At 39.0% G+C, this 20,339-nt stretch overlaps 2 protein-coding genes and 1 long non-coding RNA gene across 4 annotated transcripts in view; 2 read left to right on the forward strand and 1 right to left on the reverse strand.

Annotated features, from left to right (window-relative positions):
* Positions 1-13,678, forward strand: part of CFAP97 (cilia and flagella associated protein 97) — a 29,296-nt gene extending 15,618 nt beyond the window's left edge. For both annotated transcript variants that reach the window (XM_005517663.3, XM_014263256.2), the window contains exons 4-6: positions 2,980-3,239; positions 10,973-11,123; positions 11,807-13,678. In XM_005517663.3, the coding sequence (XP_005517720.2) occupies positions 2,980-3,239; positions 10,973-11,123; positions 11,807-11,934 (539 nt within the window). In that variant the 3' untranslated portion in view covers positions 11,935-13,678. The remainder of the gene's footprint in view (positions 1-2,979; positions 3,240-10,972; positions 11,124-11,806) is intronic.
* A 2,141-nt stretch (positions 13,679-15,819) lies between these two features.
* Positions 15,820-18,344, reverse strand: SLC25A4 (solute carrier family 25 member 4). The gene is made up of 4 exons (XM_005517662.2): positions 18,155-18,344; positions 17,420-17,906; positions 17,003-17,143; positions 15,820-16,657 (listed from the first exon to the last, which is right to left on the reverse strand). The coding sequence occupies exons 1-4, from the start codon at positions 18,263-18,265 to the stop codon at positions 16,500-16,502; spliced, it is 897 nt and encodes a 298-aa protein (XP_005517719.1). The 5' UTR covers positions 18,266-18,344; the 3' UTR covers positions 15,820-16,499.
* A 200-nt stretch (positions 18,345-18,544) lies between these two features.
* On the forward strand, positions 18,545-20,019 carry LOC148184140 (uncharacterized). Its single transcript, XR_015772852.1, has 3 exons — positions 18,545-19,017; positions 19,636-19,816; positions 19,935-20,019. It is a non-coding gene; the product is annotated as an uncharacterized LOC148184140 (long non-coding RNA).
* Positions 20,020-20,339: the final 320 nt, after the last annotated feature.

Below are 20,339 nucleotides of genomic sequence, written 5' to 3' on the forward strand. Positions count from 1 at the left end.
TTTTAGATTGATATTTTCATTCCATCCCCTTGAAAAAAACACTTGGTGCTGCATGTGTTGTATTGGGTCTGAACTTCTGATGCAAAATTAATGAGTCCTCTGTAATTCAGCCATTTATCAATAGATTACTTATTCAGTTTTGGCAGTTGTCCTCTAAGGCTTCACTGAATAACTTCACAGCAGAACCTTTGTGGTGTTCTTAATTCTTTCACTGTATTAATATATTTCTCTTGAGTTGTGATAAATTCAATATTATGACTGTTAGCAAGCTCTCAACCTCAAAAGTTGCCAGAAAGCTGTTGGCAGTAGTAAAGTCAGTTTCTACATTAAGAATAAATAAAAAATAATGAGGCTAAGAATGAACAACATACTGAAGAAAGTGGGATAGAGTCTCTTTCTGCATGACACAAGTGGGAGAGGCTATTTTGTGGTGAGGTGATAAAAGGTGTGGATGAGGCGCTGTAGAAGTGATACATATTCAAAGGAAAAAAGCTAAGGAAAGGAAGAAGAAACAAGAGATGAATGAAAAAAGTCTGTGATGAGGGGGGATGTGTCAGAAGAAGCTGAAAGATGAGAATAAAGTTAGTAAAATTTTGTCCTTGCATATATAAGTAGTGTCCAGTAGAGCAGTGCATGGATATGGACATAGTTACGTATTCACTTCAATTGCTGGGAGCTTCTGGTAAAATAAGGGGTGTTCAATGACACAGGAGTTGCATACCACTACCCCCAGGAGATCTGAGTGATAAAGTAACACAATGCTTGTTAAGCCCTGTGTGTAGCAATAGCTTCAGGGTTCCTTGAGTCATTGCTTCTAGTAGCATTTGCTGACCAATATTGGGATGAAAGGGAAAGGTCTTTGTTCCATATCATTGCTTGGGTTTTATTTTTCATCACACCCAACAGCAGTTTACCAGAGAAGTGAACAAGTCCGAAAATAGGTGGTAAGTAATTATCTTGAAAGATTTTAAATATTTTTACTGATTATAATTAAAAGTATATACAGTCTCTGCCAAAGTATAGACTGCTGTCTTACGGTGAATTAAAAGTCATTGACCACTGAAGGCATAAAACCTGTATTTCTAATTGAAAAAGTCTTTATTGGGAATGTCATTGCTTTAAGTTGATTTTGACTAGTTGTCACCTTCCACAGAAGCAAAAGCATTGTTGGAAATTTGTGCTGACAGTCATTCAGAAATTTAAATGTCTCTTGTAATAGACTTCATCATCAATAGCATTGATACCACAAAGCTAGGTCAAGACTTGAGTTTAACAGCTGTTCTTTGTCACAACCGGATTTCCACTTTTGCATATGATGTGCAGTCCTCTTTAACCCATGAGATGCTATGGATATAAGACAAAAGGTAAAATTACCTTTCATAGCTCCATAATAATGCAAATATCAATTATGTAACACGATATCTTCTTCAGATAGTTGATCAATTTACTTCTAGCTGTGTTCTGCAGTGCTAGTTTTGCTTGTTCTTTGCAGTAAAGACATTCTAAAATGTTTTCTACTGTGATGTACGCTGCATTTTCTGCTGCAGATGTATGCTGATGTGAATTGTGTGGCTCTAGTTATTTTCTTTGCAATTCTCTTTGTCCCTTGTAGGTTTATCCAGATGAATCTCATTCCTGGTTTGTCTCCTCCAATGGTGTTGATGGCTCTACTAGTTTTACCTTGAGAATAACTTACTAAACTGTAGAGATGTTTTTCAAGATATTTATGTTGCATTAACCTGTTGGTTGGCACAGTTGATCTGTGCTAGTTTGCACTGTGTCTTGGTTTTGAGGTGATTTGCATCTTCTCTTGACGAATGAAAGCAGAATTTGTTAATGTGTGCAACCTCACAGAGCTGCCTAGGGACAGTTCTTGCCTATATTGGCTAGCATGCTGATAGTGCAAGTTTATTAATTCCCAGATGAATGTTGAAATTCATGAAGTGTTTGGATTTTGCATTTTGAATACGGTTCTTGAATTTCTCAAAGACGTAGCAATATTTAGTTGCATCAATTCCGAAATAAAATCAGTTGAGATACTGTAAAAATATTTAATTTCATTTTGAAGTAAGAAAATGCTCTTCATTCTTTGAGTTTTTTTCACTGTTAGGCTGCCAGGCTGCCTCAGCCATCTCTTCCAAACAGATTGCTAATGCAGAAGTGTTTGCTAAGGAAATATTACTGCCTGCCTGAGTTTTTTGGTTTTTTTTTTTTTTTTTATTTTCTTTCTGCTTTGGATGCTTGTTTTGCCTGTGTGGGACTTTTAGGGGTAAGAGTGAGGGATGTCTTCTGAAGGCACTGTGATATTGGAGGAATGTGAGGAATTGCACAAGTGAAGCTTTTTTGTCTGTGTCTCAGCTCAAAAAATCTGTCTAACCTAACCTGGTGCTGTCATTCCTGTACCATAGATAATGCAATGGTTTGATGGGGTAACACCATGAGAGCAAAACTCTTATACAGCAGTTGCCAGAAGACCTGCTGCAGAGCTTTAGAAAGTGAAGGCTTAGAAATAGGTCAACAGCAAAGCTGCAGTGGAACTGGCTCTGGCTAGGAGTGAACTTTTCCAGTTATCTTGCAATTGTGCACGTCGAGTTGCTGTGTATTTTTGACCGTGCATTCTTTGTCTTGAAACCTTATTATCATGGCTTGATTGTTGTATGCTTACTGTTTGAAATTTCCAAGTCCCAGTAATTTTTCTTTTGTTATGTGTGATCACTCATTTGTCTCCATCCATTAAATTTACTTTTCATCATTCCCTTTTCATTTCCTCCACCAATATGATGTAGACTTGCTTTAGGAGTTAAGTATCAACAAAATCACTTCAAGAAGTGCACTTTGTGTCTCTGACTCAGGCTTCCCCAGTGTAAATACTAATTTATGTTTTAATTCTTGGTTCTAATTTATGTTTAGTACTTGGTTCCTGAAGCTGTCTTTTCTAATCTTTTTTGCTTGTTTATTTCATTTTTTGCTATTTTAAAGCTTTCTTACAGTTGGATAAAAAAGAACAAAATCTAACCATCGATCAGTCATCTAAAGGAATAAGGAAAAATTACTCGTTCACGAATGAAGAAGTAAGACAGATTGATCGGGAAAACCAGAGGTTGCTAAAAGAACTGTCCAGACAGTCTGCAAGGCCAAAGAGAAGCAGCACATTGAAGACATCTGTACCACCACATAGATTGTACCACAGTGCCCTCAACAGGCAAAAAGAGCAGCAAAGAATTGAAAGAGAAAACCTGGTAAGTTTTGAGTGTGGATGTGGATCAGTAAATTGAGAGGGACTATCTCTTGTCAGATGAGCTGCTGCTAAATACTTAGAAATTTAATGAGGTAGCACATGTACCTCTCTCTTTAGTAAAGACTGCAGTAAGTCAACAATAAATTTCCATTACTATGGTGTTGGCATAATTGTTCATATGAATGAGTTTCTTGAATTTTTGGGAGAGAGGTAGGAGTAATGATGGGGTTTTTTTTCAGATGGAAGTAGATTTTAGTTTATATGCACTCGCTCTACTTTGATATCATTTAAGAGGAACAACTGTTAAACACTCAAAACACTGGATAGCAGTCTAACTGTTCATTCTGCTGCATGCAACATGACTACTAGTCTCTCAAAAACAGGCTTGAATAAAATAGAACGATCATTATGATAGCATCAAACCCATTATATTTGAAATACAAAGTCAATGTCAGTTTTGGTTTTTGACTCATAGCTATCTCTGTCTTTGAATATTTGTAGCACTCTGCCACAGTGTAATGGCAATTACAACAGCTTACTTTACTGGAAAACAAAAATTCAGACTCACTTGTAGGGATATTGCTAGAGTTCTCAAATAATAGAAGTAAAACTGGTTTGAGTAAGATACTGTGAGTAATTGAATTGTAATACATACATGTAATGACATTTTCTTATCTCCTATGTATTTGTCAATGTGTTTGGAAAAGACATACAGTTATAGTTAAAATAGTTGGAAAATGTATACTGGAAGTAATTTATTAATTTTTACCTTCTCTGTAAGTATAGGTTGCAATTTCCTTTTCTGTACACACAGAAATACAGATTCAACATGGAGAAAGTCTGATTGCCTTATTTGGGAAAACGTATTACATTTTCATTCTTCCAGCTTGATTGTTAAAACTTGGCAAATTAGGAAAGTTTCTGCCCAGCTCCACTAGACTGCAGTTCACATTATACTTTAAAGTCTGAAAGAAATTAGCACAAGATTTTGTTATACATGTGTGATATTTGTCATTGGCTGGGGAGGAAATGTTTTTAGGCTTTGGTGTGTTTAAGTTGGTAGGAGGGTGTTGATAGTGTTTATTTCAAATGTCGAAAACAGGTCTTGCTCTACCACATTCTTGTTAATAAGAATATATTCTTAGGTGATGGGGGAGGAAGTGCTGCGCCACAGTGCCTCAGGATGTAACAGTTATATGCTGTAGTGCATAACGATTGATGATTACAGTAAATGAACGTATAGTATATTTTAAAATACACTTCTGTTTACTCAAAGCCATAAGCCTTTTCTCTTATATATTATTGTAGTGTTTGTTCAAGACTGCCTTGCTTTTGCAACTTTTGGATCAAAAATATAGCAGACCTAGACTCATTTCACATATCACTGCTTAAGTACACGTTAGAGATGAATGGTGGTTGCATGAAGTCCAAGAAATAGTATTGTTCATTTACTTACTCATTTATAGTTTAGTTGTTGTCTCAGCAATGTGGGTGAACATGTTTGATATGAAATTAACATTTAAGATGTTTAATTAGTTAAGATGTTATGCTTGTTTAGATTATAAAAGCATTTGGTTTATTTTTTTTCCCCAAACTCAGGATGATATATTCTGTTCTTTTTGGATCAGTGATTCATCAGTGCAGCTCTTCCATTTTGTTTAACTTTGCTATAATTTTTTAGTTATTTTGTTTATGCTTCTATTCTGTTTGAAGTGTTATGTACACCTAGAGCTTCACAGTTTTAACATGTTGATTTTTGTAGCACTATGTTTTGCAACTATAGGTGTGACATACTGTTCTCTGAGACTGTAAGTGGAAGAGCAGCCCTACCCTGTTCATTGATGACATTTTTTTTTTTCTTTCTATTGATAAAATATGTGCTTTACAAACCTTTTTTCTTTTGGTCAGCAGCTTACCTCACCTTCATAAATTTAGAGAGGTGGAATTGGTGGAATTCTGTGGAACTTTCGTATCAATCTTTTTTCTCTTACTTCTTGGGAATCTTTATACAAGGCCTGAGGGTACTGCATGCAGGATATGGTGTTTGATACACCTTTGTGAAGAGTATTGCCAGTACTTACTGTTATCAGAAAGTTTGATTGCTCTTGCAGGCATTTAGTATCAGAGATGATGCAGGAAAGTAAGTACACTTTTAGGAAATTAGAGAGGAATCTGAGTGGTTTTGTGCTCCCTAGCTTTGTGAAAGGGTGCCAAGAGGTACAGGGAAAATGTGTTATTCTCACAGACTTTGTTAGAAAGAGCAGTGATGGAATAAAAATATTGCTCTAGTGAACAGTAGTTTCAAAGTACTGGTTAGCAATTTATGGGAAAAACACAATTAGCAAAACAGATGACTGATAAAATTAATGCCAGAATTTTGTACTTGCTGCTTTTGACTGTGCTTTCATAAATGAAACCTACTTTTGGTTGCTTTTCAGAGCTAGCAAGTAGTGCTAGAGTGTGTCTCTTGCCAACAGAGGATGCTGTTGATTAAGAAAACATTTTACTCTTGTGTTTGAAAATAATTTCAATCCCTCTTCTTCAGTGGAAAGGAATTTAAGTGTGACCAATGTGTTACTGTGTTCCCATGTCTGCATATAAGTGTCTATCTCTATTGATAGAGTAATCATTTTCACCAATGTAAATAAGAGACTGAACTTCATAGACTGTGCCATTGAAACTTTTAATGGTTTATTGTGTAATGCCTGGCATAAACAGGTAAGTGTTTGGGATCCTTGAAATACTGATTTGCAGTCATCACATCAATCAATTCAATTACTTCATCAGAACTCAGAAGAAATTTATATCTCTGTGTTGTTTTCTAGTGGTTTTTTTCATTTTTATTAATTCATTTTATTAATTCTGACTAGGATTTAGGTGTTAGATGACCTCAGTGAGCTAAGCTGCTATGTTCAGTCAAGTTCCTAGGGAACAGTGACCTTTTGAGTTCACATTGGAATTTCACTGGAAGATCTTAGCAGCTCTGGTAAGGGCAGTTCTCAAACCTTAGCTCAAGATAAGGGTGTTCTTTTTTTGTGGATATTTGGTCTTTCTATGCATTCCTGCACATTCTTCCTATACCTCATGCTGTTATGCTCACTGCACATAAGACTCCATGTTCTTCACTCCCTCACCTCTTATTCCCACAAGTGTACCCTAAGCCTTAACAGATCTAACTCTGATCCCAGTTCCAGTATAGTGACCCTTCCGCACAAGTTTTTTTTAAAAATCACTTACTGTGTTTCTCTTTTCATTTACGTGGTTTCCTGAGTCCTCTGTGCTGCAGGTTCATTATTGCTTCTGGACACTACTTGCTGCAGTCAGTGGCCTCTACCAGCACAAGGATTCTTCAGGGAGACTTTTCATTCTCTTGCAGCCGGAGCTGCCTTTGTCCTGCTGGAAATCCTGAATCTCCTTTAGAAATGCATTTATTGTACTGCCATAAATAAATGTGTATTTATTTGTCTCCACTAGATTTAATGGTGCAGATGTGCTGTCATAATTGGGTAGGGAGTACAGGACAAGGGAGGGACAGTGCTTTTGGCTGACACCATGTATGAAGAATATTCCTTTGATCCTGTGCTGTGCCTGCCCTGCCAAATGTGTTGTGCTGCAACAAGGAAAATAACTTCTTGGCATGGAAAGAAATAGGAGGAGGGCTCCTGGTTCATCAGAGTTGCACCTGAGCACATTGTACTTTCCTCCCTAGAAGTATTCCATACTGCTTTGCCTTCCCTTTGTCCTGTCCCCAAGGACTAGCCCCAGAGTTAGAGAGCATCATCAGGCTTTGGATACTGCACACTTAGGTGGTTGTGGAAAGAATGCCAGATATGTTTAGTCTCACTGATCTCACACTGAAGGAGAAAGCTGTACAGAATGCATTTGTGAAAAACAGTGTAATCTCTCATGTGTGGTCATAGGAACTCAGAAATACTCATTTTGCATTGATCAATGCAGAAACTCAAACACACAGGATTTTATATGGTATTTTCACTTACTGAGTTCAAAGGTGGTGTATGCCAAGCCAAAAGACAAAATGTTTAGTCTCAGTTCCTGAGACTAAAAAATGCAATGGCAAAAGGTTTCCATGGCCTTGTCATAGTGGGAAGCTGTCAGGATGTGGGATTGGCGCACAGATGTGCATGGCTAAAATATTTTAGAGTTTAGTACAAATAGAGTATAATTCTGTAATTATAGTATTTAGGTTATAGGCTCTTTGTTGTCAGATCTTTATGGTCTTCAGATTCCTGACCTGAACTTGAGATTACCATAGCACTGCTATGGTGTGTTAAAGGAAAGTTTTGAACACTTTGCAAACTGCTTTATTTTGTGGCATTTTCTTTTCTGTATTCTTAGCCTACTTTCCTTGTGGTATTGCCAGCCACACATAAACTTGATAGCTGTTTAGTTAAAAAGACTTCGCTGTAAATTGAGGACCTTTAAGAGTTTTCTGACTGTTAGAGTTTGTCAGGTTAGAGCTAGTTAATGCAAATGGCAATTAAAGAAAATGACAAATACTTGTATTGATAAGAGCAGAAAGCTGTCCTTGAATGCAGTTATCTGTTTCCCTTAGACTCTGCAAAGGGACAGTGTGATCACTAACATCAGTGACATTAGAGGTGTAATATAAATAAGTTTGAACAGCTGTCAAGGCACACTAGTCAGCTGATTAGGATTCACAGGAGGTGAAACTGAAGCCTTCATACTTTTAAAAAGCAAAGTAAACCAAGGAAAAATAAAATTTTTAACCTTCTCTCTGAATTTAGTTTAAGAGTGCTACATTTTCAGTGTTTTTTTCCTTCCTTTTTCAACATAGCTGTAGAAGACTGTACTAATTGTGCTTGGGGTTTTTCTTCCTTTTCTGACAGAGAGCTTTAGAATTACCTTCAGTGCTCTCCTGATGTGTCCAAAATTGAACTAGCAGGTTTTCTTTTGGCCCACTGTATAGCAGAAGTTTTTTGTATTGAGTTTCTTTGTTCTCAAATTGTTGGCATTTCTGACAGTTCAGTCATTGACAAATATGTATTTTAGTATCTTTATAGATATTAATCTATGTCCATATGCCTAGATTTATAAAAGATGATTCTATTCCTAGAAGGTAATCATGCCGGAACACCTTCTGTGACTTTTCTTTTTTAAATATTCTACTTCAACTGCAGACTCAGTATTAAAGTAAGAAGATGGGGGAAATATAATCCAGGGAACTCTGTTGCCAAAATGAGAAGTCATCAATGATATGACACTATATATGTTTTGAGCTTGAATCAAGAGCTCTGAGCACCTACCATGTAATTTAGAGCAACTAATAGCATTCCTGCCATTAGCGTCTGTTCCTCATTTTTTTTATTCCTTAAAATTTTATTTGGAACATATATTTGATTCTGAACACCTGAGTTATGTTCTGTAATCTGATTCCTTTGATTGTTGAGATCAATGATGAAATTGCTCTTTACTTCAGTGATGCAGGATTAAAGCTCCAGAGACTTGGTACTTCTGAAGAACAAGGAAAATGCCAGGTTTCTTCAATTCATTTCTCAAAAGGAGAACATAAAGAATTAGTAGATTTATATGTATGACTAAAAAGCATTTTAGGGACCTCAAGACTGTATAGGATTGGTAATAAAACCATAAGAATCAGATTAGTTCCGGGTTACAGATTTAGTAGGTCAGGACTGCCATTTCATTGTGTTGATGCATTTGTTTCTGTATGCAGCAGGCTGTTTTCCAGACAGCAAAATTCACAATTGAAAATAGAATGGAAGTTAACATGCCCTTGGTATAATCCACAGAAGAAGGCAAGGGAACCACAGGAGCTCTTATTCTCTAGAAAAGCTTTCCTTTGGACACTGCTGCACTACAGAATCTGTATCTGTTTTTTCTGTAGCTCTTTTTTTTTTTTTTTTTTTCCCTTCATTAATGGTGATGATACTTTACAAAATCTAGGCGTAAAAGCAAAACCAGACAATTTTATTTAAACTAGAATGAAGTGGGTGTGTATATATATATATATATATGTATGGGGGTGTGTGTATGTATGTATAAAAAAGACGGTATGTTCAGAATCAAGCTTGAAATTATTGCAGTGTTAAGGTATGCAAATTCTATGAAGCTGTTACAATGGAGTGCTCATCTCTCACAGGAAATTCACTTCTACAATTTATCTGATATTTGTGATGGAACTGAATGTATTGAGAGCTTCCATTTTTAATACTGAAGGTAAAATAAGTGATCTCTGCAAGTCTAAACATACACTGTTGTATGAAGAGATGTGGATGAAGTTGTGAGAAAAATGTTGGCTATAACATTTAGAGACAAGTCTACCATTTCATGTTCTGTAACTGGCTTTAGTGAAGAGCTATTTCTAGCTGAAGTCCTTCCTTTGACTTTTGCTTACTTAGGTATTCCTGCTTGACGATGAACTGGCTGGCACTTGATGCAAGCACTTGTGACATGTTGCATCTGAGCCAAAGTCACTTGTCCTTTCTCTCTTGTGCACCCTGTGCAAATTTCCAGTGCCCATACATAAACTACCAAGAGTTTGTAGATTCCTGTTATAGTTAGACAATGACAACTGACATCCTGTGAAAACCATACTATTTCCTAAGTCACTTCTTGTAAATTTTTTTTATTATTGTTAAAAAAAAAAAAATCAGTACATGATTAGGTATGCAGTTTAATGGTGATACAGTTTATTGACCATGCAAGTATACATCTAGACAATGCATCTTCTAAAGAGAGTTACCTTTAGTACTTTGGAGACTTATTGTAAGCACAGTTTGCATTCTCTTGTTGATGGAACATATGTCAGAAGCTGGACCAGCAAAGGCTGTGTCATTGCCTAATGTTTGCAAGCCATCAAATTAATTGAAATTAGAAGAGAAAATAAATAGATCTATGTGAGGCCACCACTAAAGCTGAAATATATTAAAAATGTGAAGTTGTTAATTGGAAGTTGCATGTAGCTGGTTATTCCCAATTTCTCCTCCTATCAGATCCATTTTTTAGGTTATTGAAATGTCTTAAACTAATAAAAATCTGTTTCAAGTAGAAAAATTATGCAGAATAGGGAATTGTATATTTAAAATACTGTGTACGTAGTTATTCCAGTATATCACATGCCTCATGATTTCCAGGGCTAATTTCAACAAGACAAAATGATGTCTGTATCAATAATTTCAAATAGAATCTCTTAAAATTAGATTGTGGATAAAATGAAATCTCATAGATGTTTGTGTTTTCCTTTTCAAATTAGTTTCACAGAATTGGGGTCAGTAATCCTCTCTGGGCCCCGTAAAGGACAATATAAAATGATCTGTTTGCAAACCAAAGATATAAAGAAAACCCCCAAACTTCTCATTCTTCTGGAAATTTAGAAGGGAGGACTAACCAAAGGTAGGATTAGAATAGTGGAATCCATTTCTTCACTACCTTTGATGGTAGTCACCAAATAGATGTATTGTTGCCATAAAGCACAGAGAACTATGAGGTACTAAAGATGTACTCAATGTAGAAGTGATGATGTGCAAGGGATAGTTACAATTTGTGTCGTAACACTGAGAAAAGAACTGAATAGCAGAGTAGCCTATGCTGGTCACCAGTGGAGGATCCTTTTGTGCACTGCTAAAAGCTTTGAGGCTTTTTGGAGCTCAAATAAAAATCAATTTGTGACTGTTTGTTTTACAGCATCCTGTTCATTCTATGTCTTTTTTGATGACATTTTTCTTCAATATTAAGGCTTTCCTGAAAAGACTGGAAGCAGTGAAACCAACAGCTGGTATGAGACGTTCTGAACAACTGAGGGACTATCACCGCCACATGAGCTACCTGAGTTCTTTACCTTCTGTAAGAAGGGGTAAATCTCCTTTGAGCCAGCTTAGTCCTCCAAGTAAGTACTTTGAAGTTGCAGATCATTGCATTTCTTTGCATGTGTTTATATTTCTGTAATTCAGAATTGTGAAGCACTTACTGTTAAGAATACCAAATATATTCTTTGTCATCTTTAGATTGATCATTTATCAAATGGAAGTCATCAAAATTATTTTTCTAGTCACAAAAAGTTATTACTATATGCATTGTTTTGTTGCCATCCTAAATTTCTGATAAATGATCTTGTCAATCATCTTTTCCAAGAAGAAAAAATGCCTGTAGTAAAGTGTTTCTCATTTTGCCATTACCCTTTATTGAAAGAAGGGGGGAAGAACAAACCCAGCTAAAAACCCCAAAATAACATCAATGAATGTTCAAATTCTCTTTTAGAAAATGCAGCTCTACTGATAGTACCCTTGTTTTTCTCAGAAACTCTATGTAAGATTTGGAAGTAGACAATGTGTCTCTATAGAACCATGTGTCAAGGTTAAAGACCCAAAGGCTTGAATTTTTTTCCTTATGATTTGTAAACAATTCATAATCAACTCTTTAGGGGCTGTATTCAATTTACTGTGATATGGTTTGGTTTATTTGGTTTATTCTGAGAGCTAGGGTAATGAGTGTTGCAGTTCTAACATAGTGTGAAGTTTTCTGTTGTGCTGAACATAAGCATTCTCACTCTGTGTGTTTGTGTGTTAACAGGAGGAGCTTCAAGATCATCCACTGTACAAAGTACATTGAGCCAGAGGAATGAAAAGCCTGTGTCTGATTCACCCACTGGGGCACTACAGAGACCTAAATCCACTAATGTTTGTGCTGCTTGGTTATAAGTGTGTTCTTTGCCTCGCATATTGAGATGGTACTCAAACTTCTATTTTTAGTGCTTTTGTAAATTCTATGTGCAAAAATATTTTCTGCATTGTTCAGTAATTAAAATGCATTTAGAGTAATTGCTTACAAAATGGTCTTAAAATGGTATAAAACACTTCTGTCAGTGTTTTCCATGACAGGAAGAACTTATGAAAGAGAAGGAGGTATTTAAATGGACAAGTTAAATAGAAATTTAACTATTATTTTAGTATCAGATCGTAAGTGGAATTTGTATCCATAACATGGAAGGACAGAATTGCTGCACTACAGGTGCAAAATGTAAATACAATTTTTAAAATATTAATAATACTTTAAAATAATGCATTAAACTTATAAGCATATGCTTAATTCCTTAATTGTCCTTGCTTTACATCCTGGCTGTAACAGCCTTCTGAATTTTGTGGGTCATGTTCTTGTGACTGAAAGAATCTTTAACAGCAGTGTGAAGAGGTGAAAAGCAGATGGTGTATTCATCCATGGTGAGCTAGAATACTGAGGTGTAGATGATGTTTTGCCACTGTTAAACGTTCAGCACCTGGAGTGTGTTTTGTATGCAAGGTTGCCTCTCTTCCGGATCAAAAGGATTTTGGAAGTTGTACTGGATTTTGAAAGATATAGTGGGATCTTTGCGTAGGAAAGAAGCATCTGATACTATCTGAACAACAATAAAGACTGAAGTAAACAGCAGTTTCAGATTTAATGTAAACAAGAGTAAGGTCTGGTTACTTCTCAAAGTAGACAATACTGTTAAGAAAGAGAAATAGTTCATGGCCCTGCTTTGCAGATGTGTGCTCTTCTCAGTGGGGAGATGTAAACTTGAGCTGCAGGAAACATCTTGAACATTGATTTTGAGTGACTACTAACCAGCATTTAGGGGGAAAAAAAGACAGTAGAAAACAAAGTCTTGTTACTTTTTTTGACCTGTTTTTAAATGTCATATTCATATCTAATATTTGTAGTAATGTCAGATAAGCTCCAGTAGCAACATCCATTTACAAGAGGAGTAAAATTTAATGGTATTGGTAATCACAAGAGTAGGTGGTGTGGTTTATTTCTGTACATAAAGGCAAACTTTCAGTGAGCTTGTTTTGTAGGTCTGTAGCCTTAAAAACAGTACAAATTGTGATGACACTATCTGTGGATATTGCTGAAACTTTGCTTGCTTCCCCAGCTTCTTCCCAGGAAGGACATTGCTGTATTATGGATAAAGAAAAAAAAGCTGTATTTGGTAATGCTGGGTCTTTGACATGAAAAGTGTACTGTTCTTTGTTAGTGCTTGCATGAGGGCTTAGGCTTTCAGGTATTCTGCATTGTAACACACTTTTTACTCGGTCCTTGTGATAGTTTGGCAGAGCTTCTTCACTTGGTGACCCGCAGATCAAATTTAGCTGTTTGACAATACTTGGAACTTTTAATTTTAAGCAGCATTGTGGCAAACAGATTTGTATTGCAGTTATTATTCATGGTTAGGAACTGTTAACAATTTCTTTGTATAGTGCTGCTGTATTTATTTCTATTATTGTACTAACTAAAATTATTCTCTATTTAAAGATTTTTGTCCTTGAATGTGAATATCAGAGTAACAGTTTAAATACTTCCGAATGTTCATATTACAATTTTTTTCTGTGAAGAAACTCACGCAGTGGATTACTTTTAATTGCTTCATCTTATTTAACTTTGGTATGAAAGAGTGTCAATTTTCTATGTCATTTGTAAATCATAAGAAATAAAATATTTAACATGAATTGTCATTGCAGTGGCTTCTTTCAGATTTTTGATTGGTTGGTATTAAGATGCAAAGAAGGTTGAATTGCTTGGCACATAGAAAAACGGAAAAAATGCAAGTTTTCCATTGTTCAAGTGTTAGATGTAAGGGAATAATGGTTTTGTCACTTGCTTTAGTTTGCCTGTGACCAGCTCTTGCAAAGGTACAAAAGTAGTATTAATTGATTGTAATAGTGGGAGTTCAAGTAGCAATTGCAGACTATCTGCAAAGTCTTCCACTTTCCAGCCTGTCAGAGCTGATGGCTGCATTTTGGGTTGCACTTTCAGCAAGTGTGCTGAGTGTCACAGACTCAGGGCAGAGCTGCTTTCAGAAGCATGGTTGATTCATTCACAGTTTTGAACTCTGACCACAGATATCTTTATACTGCCTGCAATCTCCCACATTGTGTGCAGTGGCTTTTAAGTAGAAACGAGCCATTTACCTGTTTTCCATATGCTTTATTTCACGTACTTTCTCTTAGCCCAGTGGCATTTTCCTGCATTGATACTCTTTACTCTCCTTTTTAATAGTCCTTAGTCGCTCCATTTCACCTTCTCTGGAATGTAACTTCTTTCATTTACACTTATTTATATTTTCTTTGCTTCCTCTTAATTACGTTATTCAGATATACATTTCCTCCAAGGTTTTGTACCTCTGCCTATTACAGTGTCTTGCTGTAGCCAACTTAGATCTTCCCTCACACATCCAAATGCCACTTGCTGCCTTACCAGTGAGCTAAATGAGAACTGGATAGCTGGATTGTGTTAGCAAGCATCTTGTACAGAGTCATTAGGGGAGTGCAGAGGAAGGAGAAAAAGGAGCAGAAACTGGCAGTTCTTAAGGAAAACTAATGCAGTTTGAAAACCAGTAGACATGTTTTCTTCATAAACTTATGGTTTGATAGATTGCAACCCTGGTTACTTGCTATGGGAAAGGAAACAGACTAGGTATTTATAAAAGCAAATATTTAAGAGAGCAACCATGAAGAAAGGAGATTAAACAATCAGGCCAGGTTTTGTCCTGGGACAAAAAAAAAATCTGTATTTGGTTAATTTTAAAAGAGTCTGTCATTTTTTGGACCTGTATTTCCCAAATGCTTCTTTTTTTCAAGTGATGTTGCATCCAGACACTGCTTAGTGGCTGGTACCTGCCTTCAGGAAGAACAGAGCTGCTAGTCTGAATCTGTGCCAGACAACCAGAGCCTCTCATGCCAAGTGACAGTGAGCTAGGACTTACCTGCACCTGACAAATGTTTCAAATATAGGAAAAGGATAACTTGAAGCCATACATAATGAAGTAGTAAAAGATGAAGGTGAGATAAGTTTAATTGATTATTACTTGCTTAGTCTTACCCCTTTGCCCAGGTTGCCCAGAAAAGTTGTGGACAAACCATGGAAGTGTCCAAGGCCAAGAACTGAGTCTAGTAGACAATGTCCCTATTCATGGCACAGGAGTTGGAATCTAAGGTCTCTTCCAACACAAACTATGCTCTGATTCTATGGTTTTTGTCCTAAGTGGATACATAGCAAATGCTTGCCTATATGTAATCTAACTGAACAACTGCAATGGCCACACCTCACTTTCCCTCCTTTGCCTAATCAGCCTGTTTTTCCATGCATTCACAACCCTGCAGCATCTAAAGTTTAAAAAGTGTATTATTATATATTTAAAAAGTAAGCATGTCCTGATCTCACAGGTGCAATGTGTTCATAATGGTTCAATGTGTAGTTATTTTAATAACTCTTGAGTAGTCAATTCTAGAATAATTTTTCAAGTAAAATAAGCAGTAATGACTTCACTCTTCAAATGAGGAGATGCTTCAAAGGGTAATATAAACAAATTATACAAGCAGCTAAGATTGGTGGAAACTTATCTCCAAAATCTCTGGCTGCAGTACCCTTAAACTGAATCCACTTGGTTTTGCAGTTGTAGAATTATCAATAATCTCAATAACTTCACCTACCGAAAGCTCTGTTGAAAAAATTTTCAAGAGACAGCCACTAACTGTGTCCTGATTAGCACATCACCTTGGAGGATGTGCTTGTAAGGTGTTCAGTGTACTGAAAACAACAGGGAAAAGTTCATTAATATATTAATTTATTTCAGTTTTAGTTCAATTGAACATCAGAGCAGACAACTTTTTCCTTTGTGACAATACAGGGAATTTTTGAAACACTGTATTTCCATATTTTACAAAGTATGTTGGAAAAATCAGATTATGGTTTCAAGCACATTACTGTATAGTTTGTCAGGGAAGAGCCTGCAATTAGGAACTCAGCCTGGTGCTCTAGTATAGTTTATTATTTCAGACATACTTTTCACTTAATATTATATTAAAAAATAGAGCTGTAGAAGAAAACATGATTTTAATTCATGTTATGTCATCACAGTGTTGGGTAGCTAGAGACATTACTTAGTATAATAAATATTTATGACAGTCTATTAAGAATTCACAATATTAGATTTTAGACAAGGTATAGACCACTTATATTTTGTCTTTAGACAAAATCTATTACCTGCAATTTGAAGTATAATATATACACAGGTTCCAATACAAATGGTGGAGGAATTCTCATAGAAAATGTAACTGTGATGTTGTGGACAGTTTTTAAATTAATGCATCTTTATCTCTGCCACATATGCTACTCAAGTTTTATTCTGTTTCCCTAGGAAATATTTTGTTGTCCATTACATCACAAGTTTGTATTTTTAAAAAAGTTGATTGAGAACAATTGAACTACTGCATTATGATGTTAAGTTTTAGACATACTTCTTGATTTCATCATAAAGTACTAATACAAAAGCTCCGCCCATGCCTCTCAACACATTCGACCAGGCACCTTTGAAGAACGCTTTGGATCCTTCATCTTTAGCTATCTTCCTCCAGCAATCAATTGTGCCCTTATACATAATATCAGCTGTGGAAACAAACATAAACGTTAGAAGGCTTGAAGTTATAAAGCAAGCATGTTTCAACTGTTGTATCTTTAAAACAACAAGGAATTAGCAAAGTACAGCTGAGGATTTAAAATCTAGTAATCAATTAAGGAAAATTAATTTTCTATAGGAAATGAAATAATTTCTCAGTCCTTTAGATCAACATGATAGAAATAAGCAGCATGTTCCCCATAGGTTTTTTAAGGACTCCAATGAGAAGATTATTAATTTTCCATAAAACAAAAAAAATACCCAGTATCTCCTATCTTATGTTGATGAAGAGAAACTTTCTGCAGCCAGAACACCACAGGAGCACTTATTCTTACCTCCCTTTCGGCCAGACTGCATCATCATCCTACGTCGCACAGTATCAAAAGGATAAGAAACCAGCCCTGCCACTGCAGTGACACTCTGGGCAATCATCCAACTCACTACGATGTGCACATTCTTTGGATCAGGCAACATACCTGTCATCAAGAACAAATGAATGGAATCAGTACAGAAGGGAAGGGCTGTGGAAGGAATAATCACCCACCAACCCCGGAGTCAATCCAAACCCAAGGTGTCTCAGAGCAGCAAGTAGGGGAGGCAAGAATGCATGTCAGAAACACCTGTGCACATTTCTAGCACTGCACTCAACTGGTGCTGAGCCAAGCCGTGCTTGTGCTTGTATTGCCAAGTGCCCTGGAGTGCCTTTACTGAATGGATCTTCCCTTGCAGTCACTCTTCCATGCACTTCTTACCCTTGGCCGTGTCATATACCCCAAAATAGGCTGCTCTGTAGATGATGATGCCCTGGACAGACACACTAAATCCTTGGTACAGGCCCTTCAAGCCATCAGACTTAAAGATCTTGACAATGCAGTCGCCCAGGCCAGAGAACTCCCTCTCGGTGGCTCCTTTGCCCACATCAGCCGCCAGCCGGGTCCTGGCGAAATCCAGCGGGTAGACGAAGCAGAGGGAGGTGGCTCCGGCGGCACCCCCGGACGCAAGGTTCCCTGCGAAGTAGCGCCAGAACTGCTTGTGCCTGTCCACTCCGCCCAGGAAGATCTGCTTGTACTTGTCCTTGAAGGCGAAGTTAAGGGCCTGGGTGGGGAAGTACCGGATGACATTGGCCAAGTTGCCTCTCCAGAAGGAGGCGATGCCCTGCTCCTTGGGGATGCGGACTATGCAGTCCACGATGCCCTTGTACTGCTTATCGGCGGTGATCTGTTTGCTGGCATGCTGGACCTGCACGGAGGAGAAAGAGGAGGGCGGCACGGTGAGAGAGGGGCACTGCAGGGGTGACCCCACACGCTGAAGGGCACGGACGGGGCCGGCCCTGCTCCCGCTACTACGAGGCGGTGCTGAACGTCCCGGGCAGCTCCCGCGTAACCGGAGCCGGCCGAGCTCCTTCCCATATTTAGTCACGCCGAGCAGCGCCCGCCGCGCCGGCACCACCTGTGGCGCGGCACCGCCGACCCCCGTCGCCCCCTCACCTGCAGCAGCAACTTCACTCTCTCGATGGGGGCGACAGCCGTCTTGGAGACGGCGGCGGCGATCCCGCCGGCCAGAAAGTCCTTGACGAAGCTGAGCGCTTGGTCACCCATGCCGCAAGCTGGTCCGACAGCCCCGCCCGGAGAGAGGCAACGAGCGGACACTTCCCCACCCCGCCGGACAAATGTCCCCGCGGCCCGCGCCGCCCCGCTTATAGCCCGCGGCCTCTCGCGATAGGAGGAGGCGCCCCTCCGGGCCGCGGGCATTGGCTGCGGCCCGCCGGGCCCGCCCCGCCATGTTCGCCCGAGCGGCGGCAGCGAGGGACGCGGGCCCGGGACATTTAAAGGGCAAATTAAAGTTATCTGGTGCCTGCTGGGAACCGCGGTGTCAGAGCATGTGCCCGCTGTATTTATAGCTCCCGGGAGGCACCGAAGGGAGCGTGGGGAGCTGGCAGGAGCGGTTCAGGCCGTACTAAGCGTTCCGTGCGGGCGAGAGGCAGCGGCTGAGGGCTGAAAGCCTCCCCGGAGCGGTCTGACAGTGCCACCGGCCAGCTGAGAGTGCATTAAGCTTTGCCCTCATGTGCGTGGGCTCACGCAGAGAGGGGCGACGTGTATGTCGTGCCCAACAACAAAGCTCCCCAGGGATGCACTGCCAGCCTGGAAGGTGGTGCTCTGTTCATAGGCATCAGTGACCAGGACTGGACCTCTCTTGAGTCAAGGCCAGAGAGCTGCTTCATGCTGTACGCACCGTGTGGAACTTGCAGGCATTGAGGTCTTTAAATACCCCAGCATGCTCTGGGACTCGGCTTTCCCGAGGAGGAGACAACATGCCTTTCTGCATTGTACCCTCATTTCACCCCTGCAAGGTCAGACCCTCGCAAGACCCACAGGCAATCTCCTCTTCAGAAAGAGAGAGAGGGAGGGAAGGGAGGAGACCGTGGGAAGCACATGCCCAGGCGTGCTGAAGTTGCTTGACTCGCACTAAGTGAGAAAGAAGAGTAAAGGCTGTAGTGAAGCTCTGCCTTTATACAGCATCTGACTCTTAGAAGAATGTTTGAGTCTCAAGTGAAGATTAAATTGCTTCCCCCATTAGTTTCTCATCCCCATCTGCTTCTCATCTGTTCTGTCTGGCAGACCCCCTATAAGAAAGCAGGAGCTTATGATTCATTGTTGGGTGACTTGTGTGGAATAGTTACGCAAAAGGCAATGCAGCAAGGTATAGATGCATACTAAGGAGTTTGCCCTAAAGAGCTATTAGGAAAAATGCTATACCAAAGAACTTGTAAGGGTCTCTTTTGATTTGGTAATATGGTATCAGTAATGAAAATGGAATTCATCTTAATGTAGATGCTAAATCTTGGCTGTCTCACTAAGAGACATTCTTGACATGGCAGCACATCTCTTCTCACCAGTGTGTTTGTTAGCATGAATCAATGGGATAGTACATTTGATCCCCTGTCTCTCTTGCCCTCTGCTGCTCTTAGGTCTGTTGAGGTCTCTTCTCATGAGCCTCCAGTGTGAGAAGTGGATGTCGGCTGTGATTTCCAGAAGCACCCTTTGTTCCTTGGCCTCCTGAGAAGATGGAGCCTTTCCCCAGCTTGTAAGAAAGGGGAGGAGAGCCAGCCCCCACAAGGAGATATTTTCCCACACAAGGAGCAAAAGCAGGTGCTTGTGCATATGGGACCCCTAGAATTAGACTGAGTTGAAGGGAGTTTTGTTTAACACATGTGGCTGCCTGCTACCTTTGACCTTTCCTTTATTTTCCTTATACTTTGCTCATCAGGTCTGGTGTCTCCTCTTTTCATGGGAAAGCAAACACCCTTTTAACACCCCCAGGCTTCTGCTGCTGGTTTCACACAGACCCCCGGCTAGTGATGCTCACAGCTGCTGCCTGACTACCCAGATTGACAAGGTGTGCACTCAGGTGTCAGCTCTTCTGACTGGTGTATGGTGAGTGGGAGATGGGAGAGTGGTGGTGAGATGCTGCTGGGGAGGAAAGGCAGTGGGGGGTCTGAAGTAAGAGTGGACTGGGGGTCTAGCCTGAAATGATTGTTTGCCAGCCCCTTCCCTACCATCTTTGATTTAAATTCGTGGGGGGCTTAATTATTTTTTAGGTCATTTAAATTGTTGGGGAGTTTAATGATATTTTAATAAAGTCTTTACCACAAGAATTCCAGTTAGTTTTTGA

This window comes from Pseudopodoces humilis, chromosome 6 (genome assembly GCF_049639895.1).
Source record: "Pseudopodoces humilis isolate 2021_Gansu_Grassland_sample_001 chromosome 6, ASM4963989v1, whole genome shotgun sequence".
Lineage (NCBI taxonomy): Eukaryota > Metazoa > Chordata > Aves > Passeriformes > Paridae > Pseudopodoces > Pseudopodoces humilis.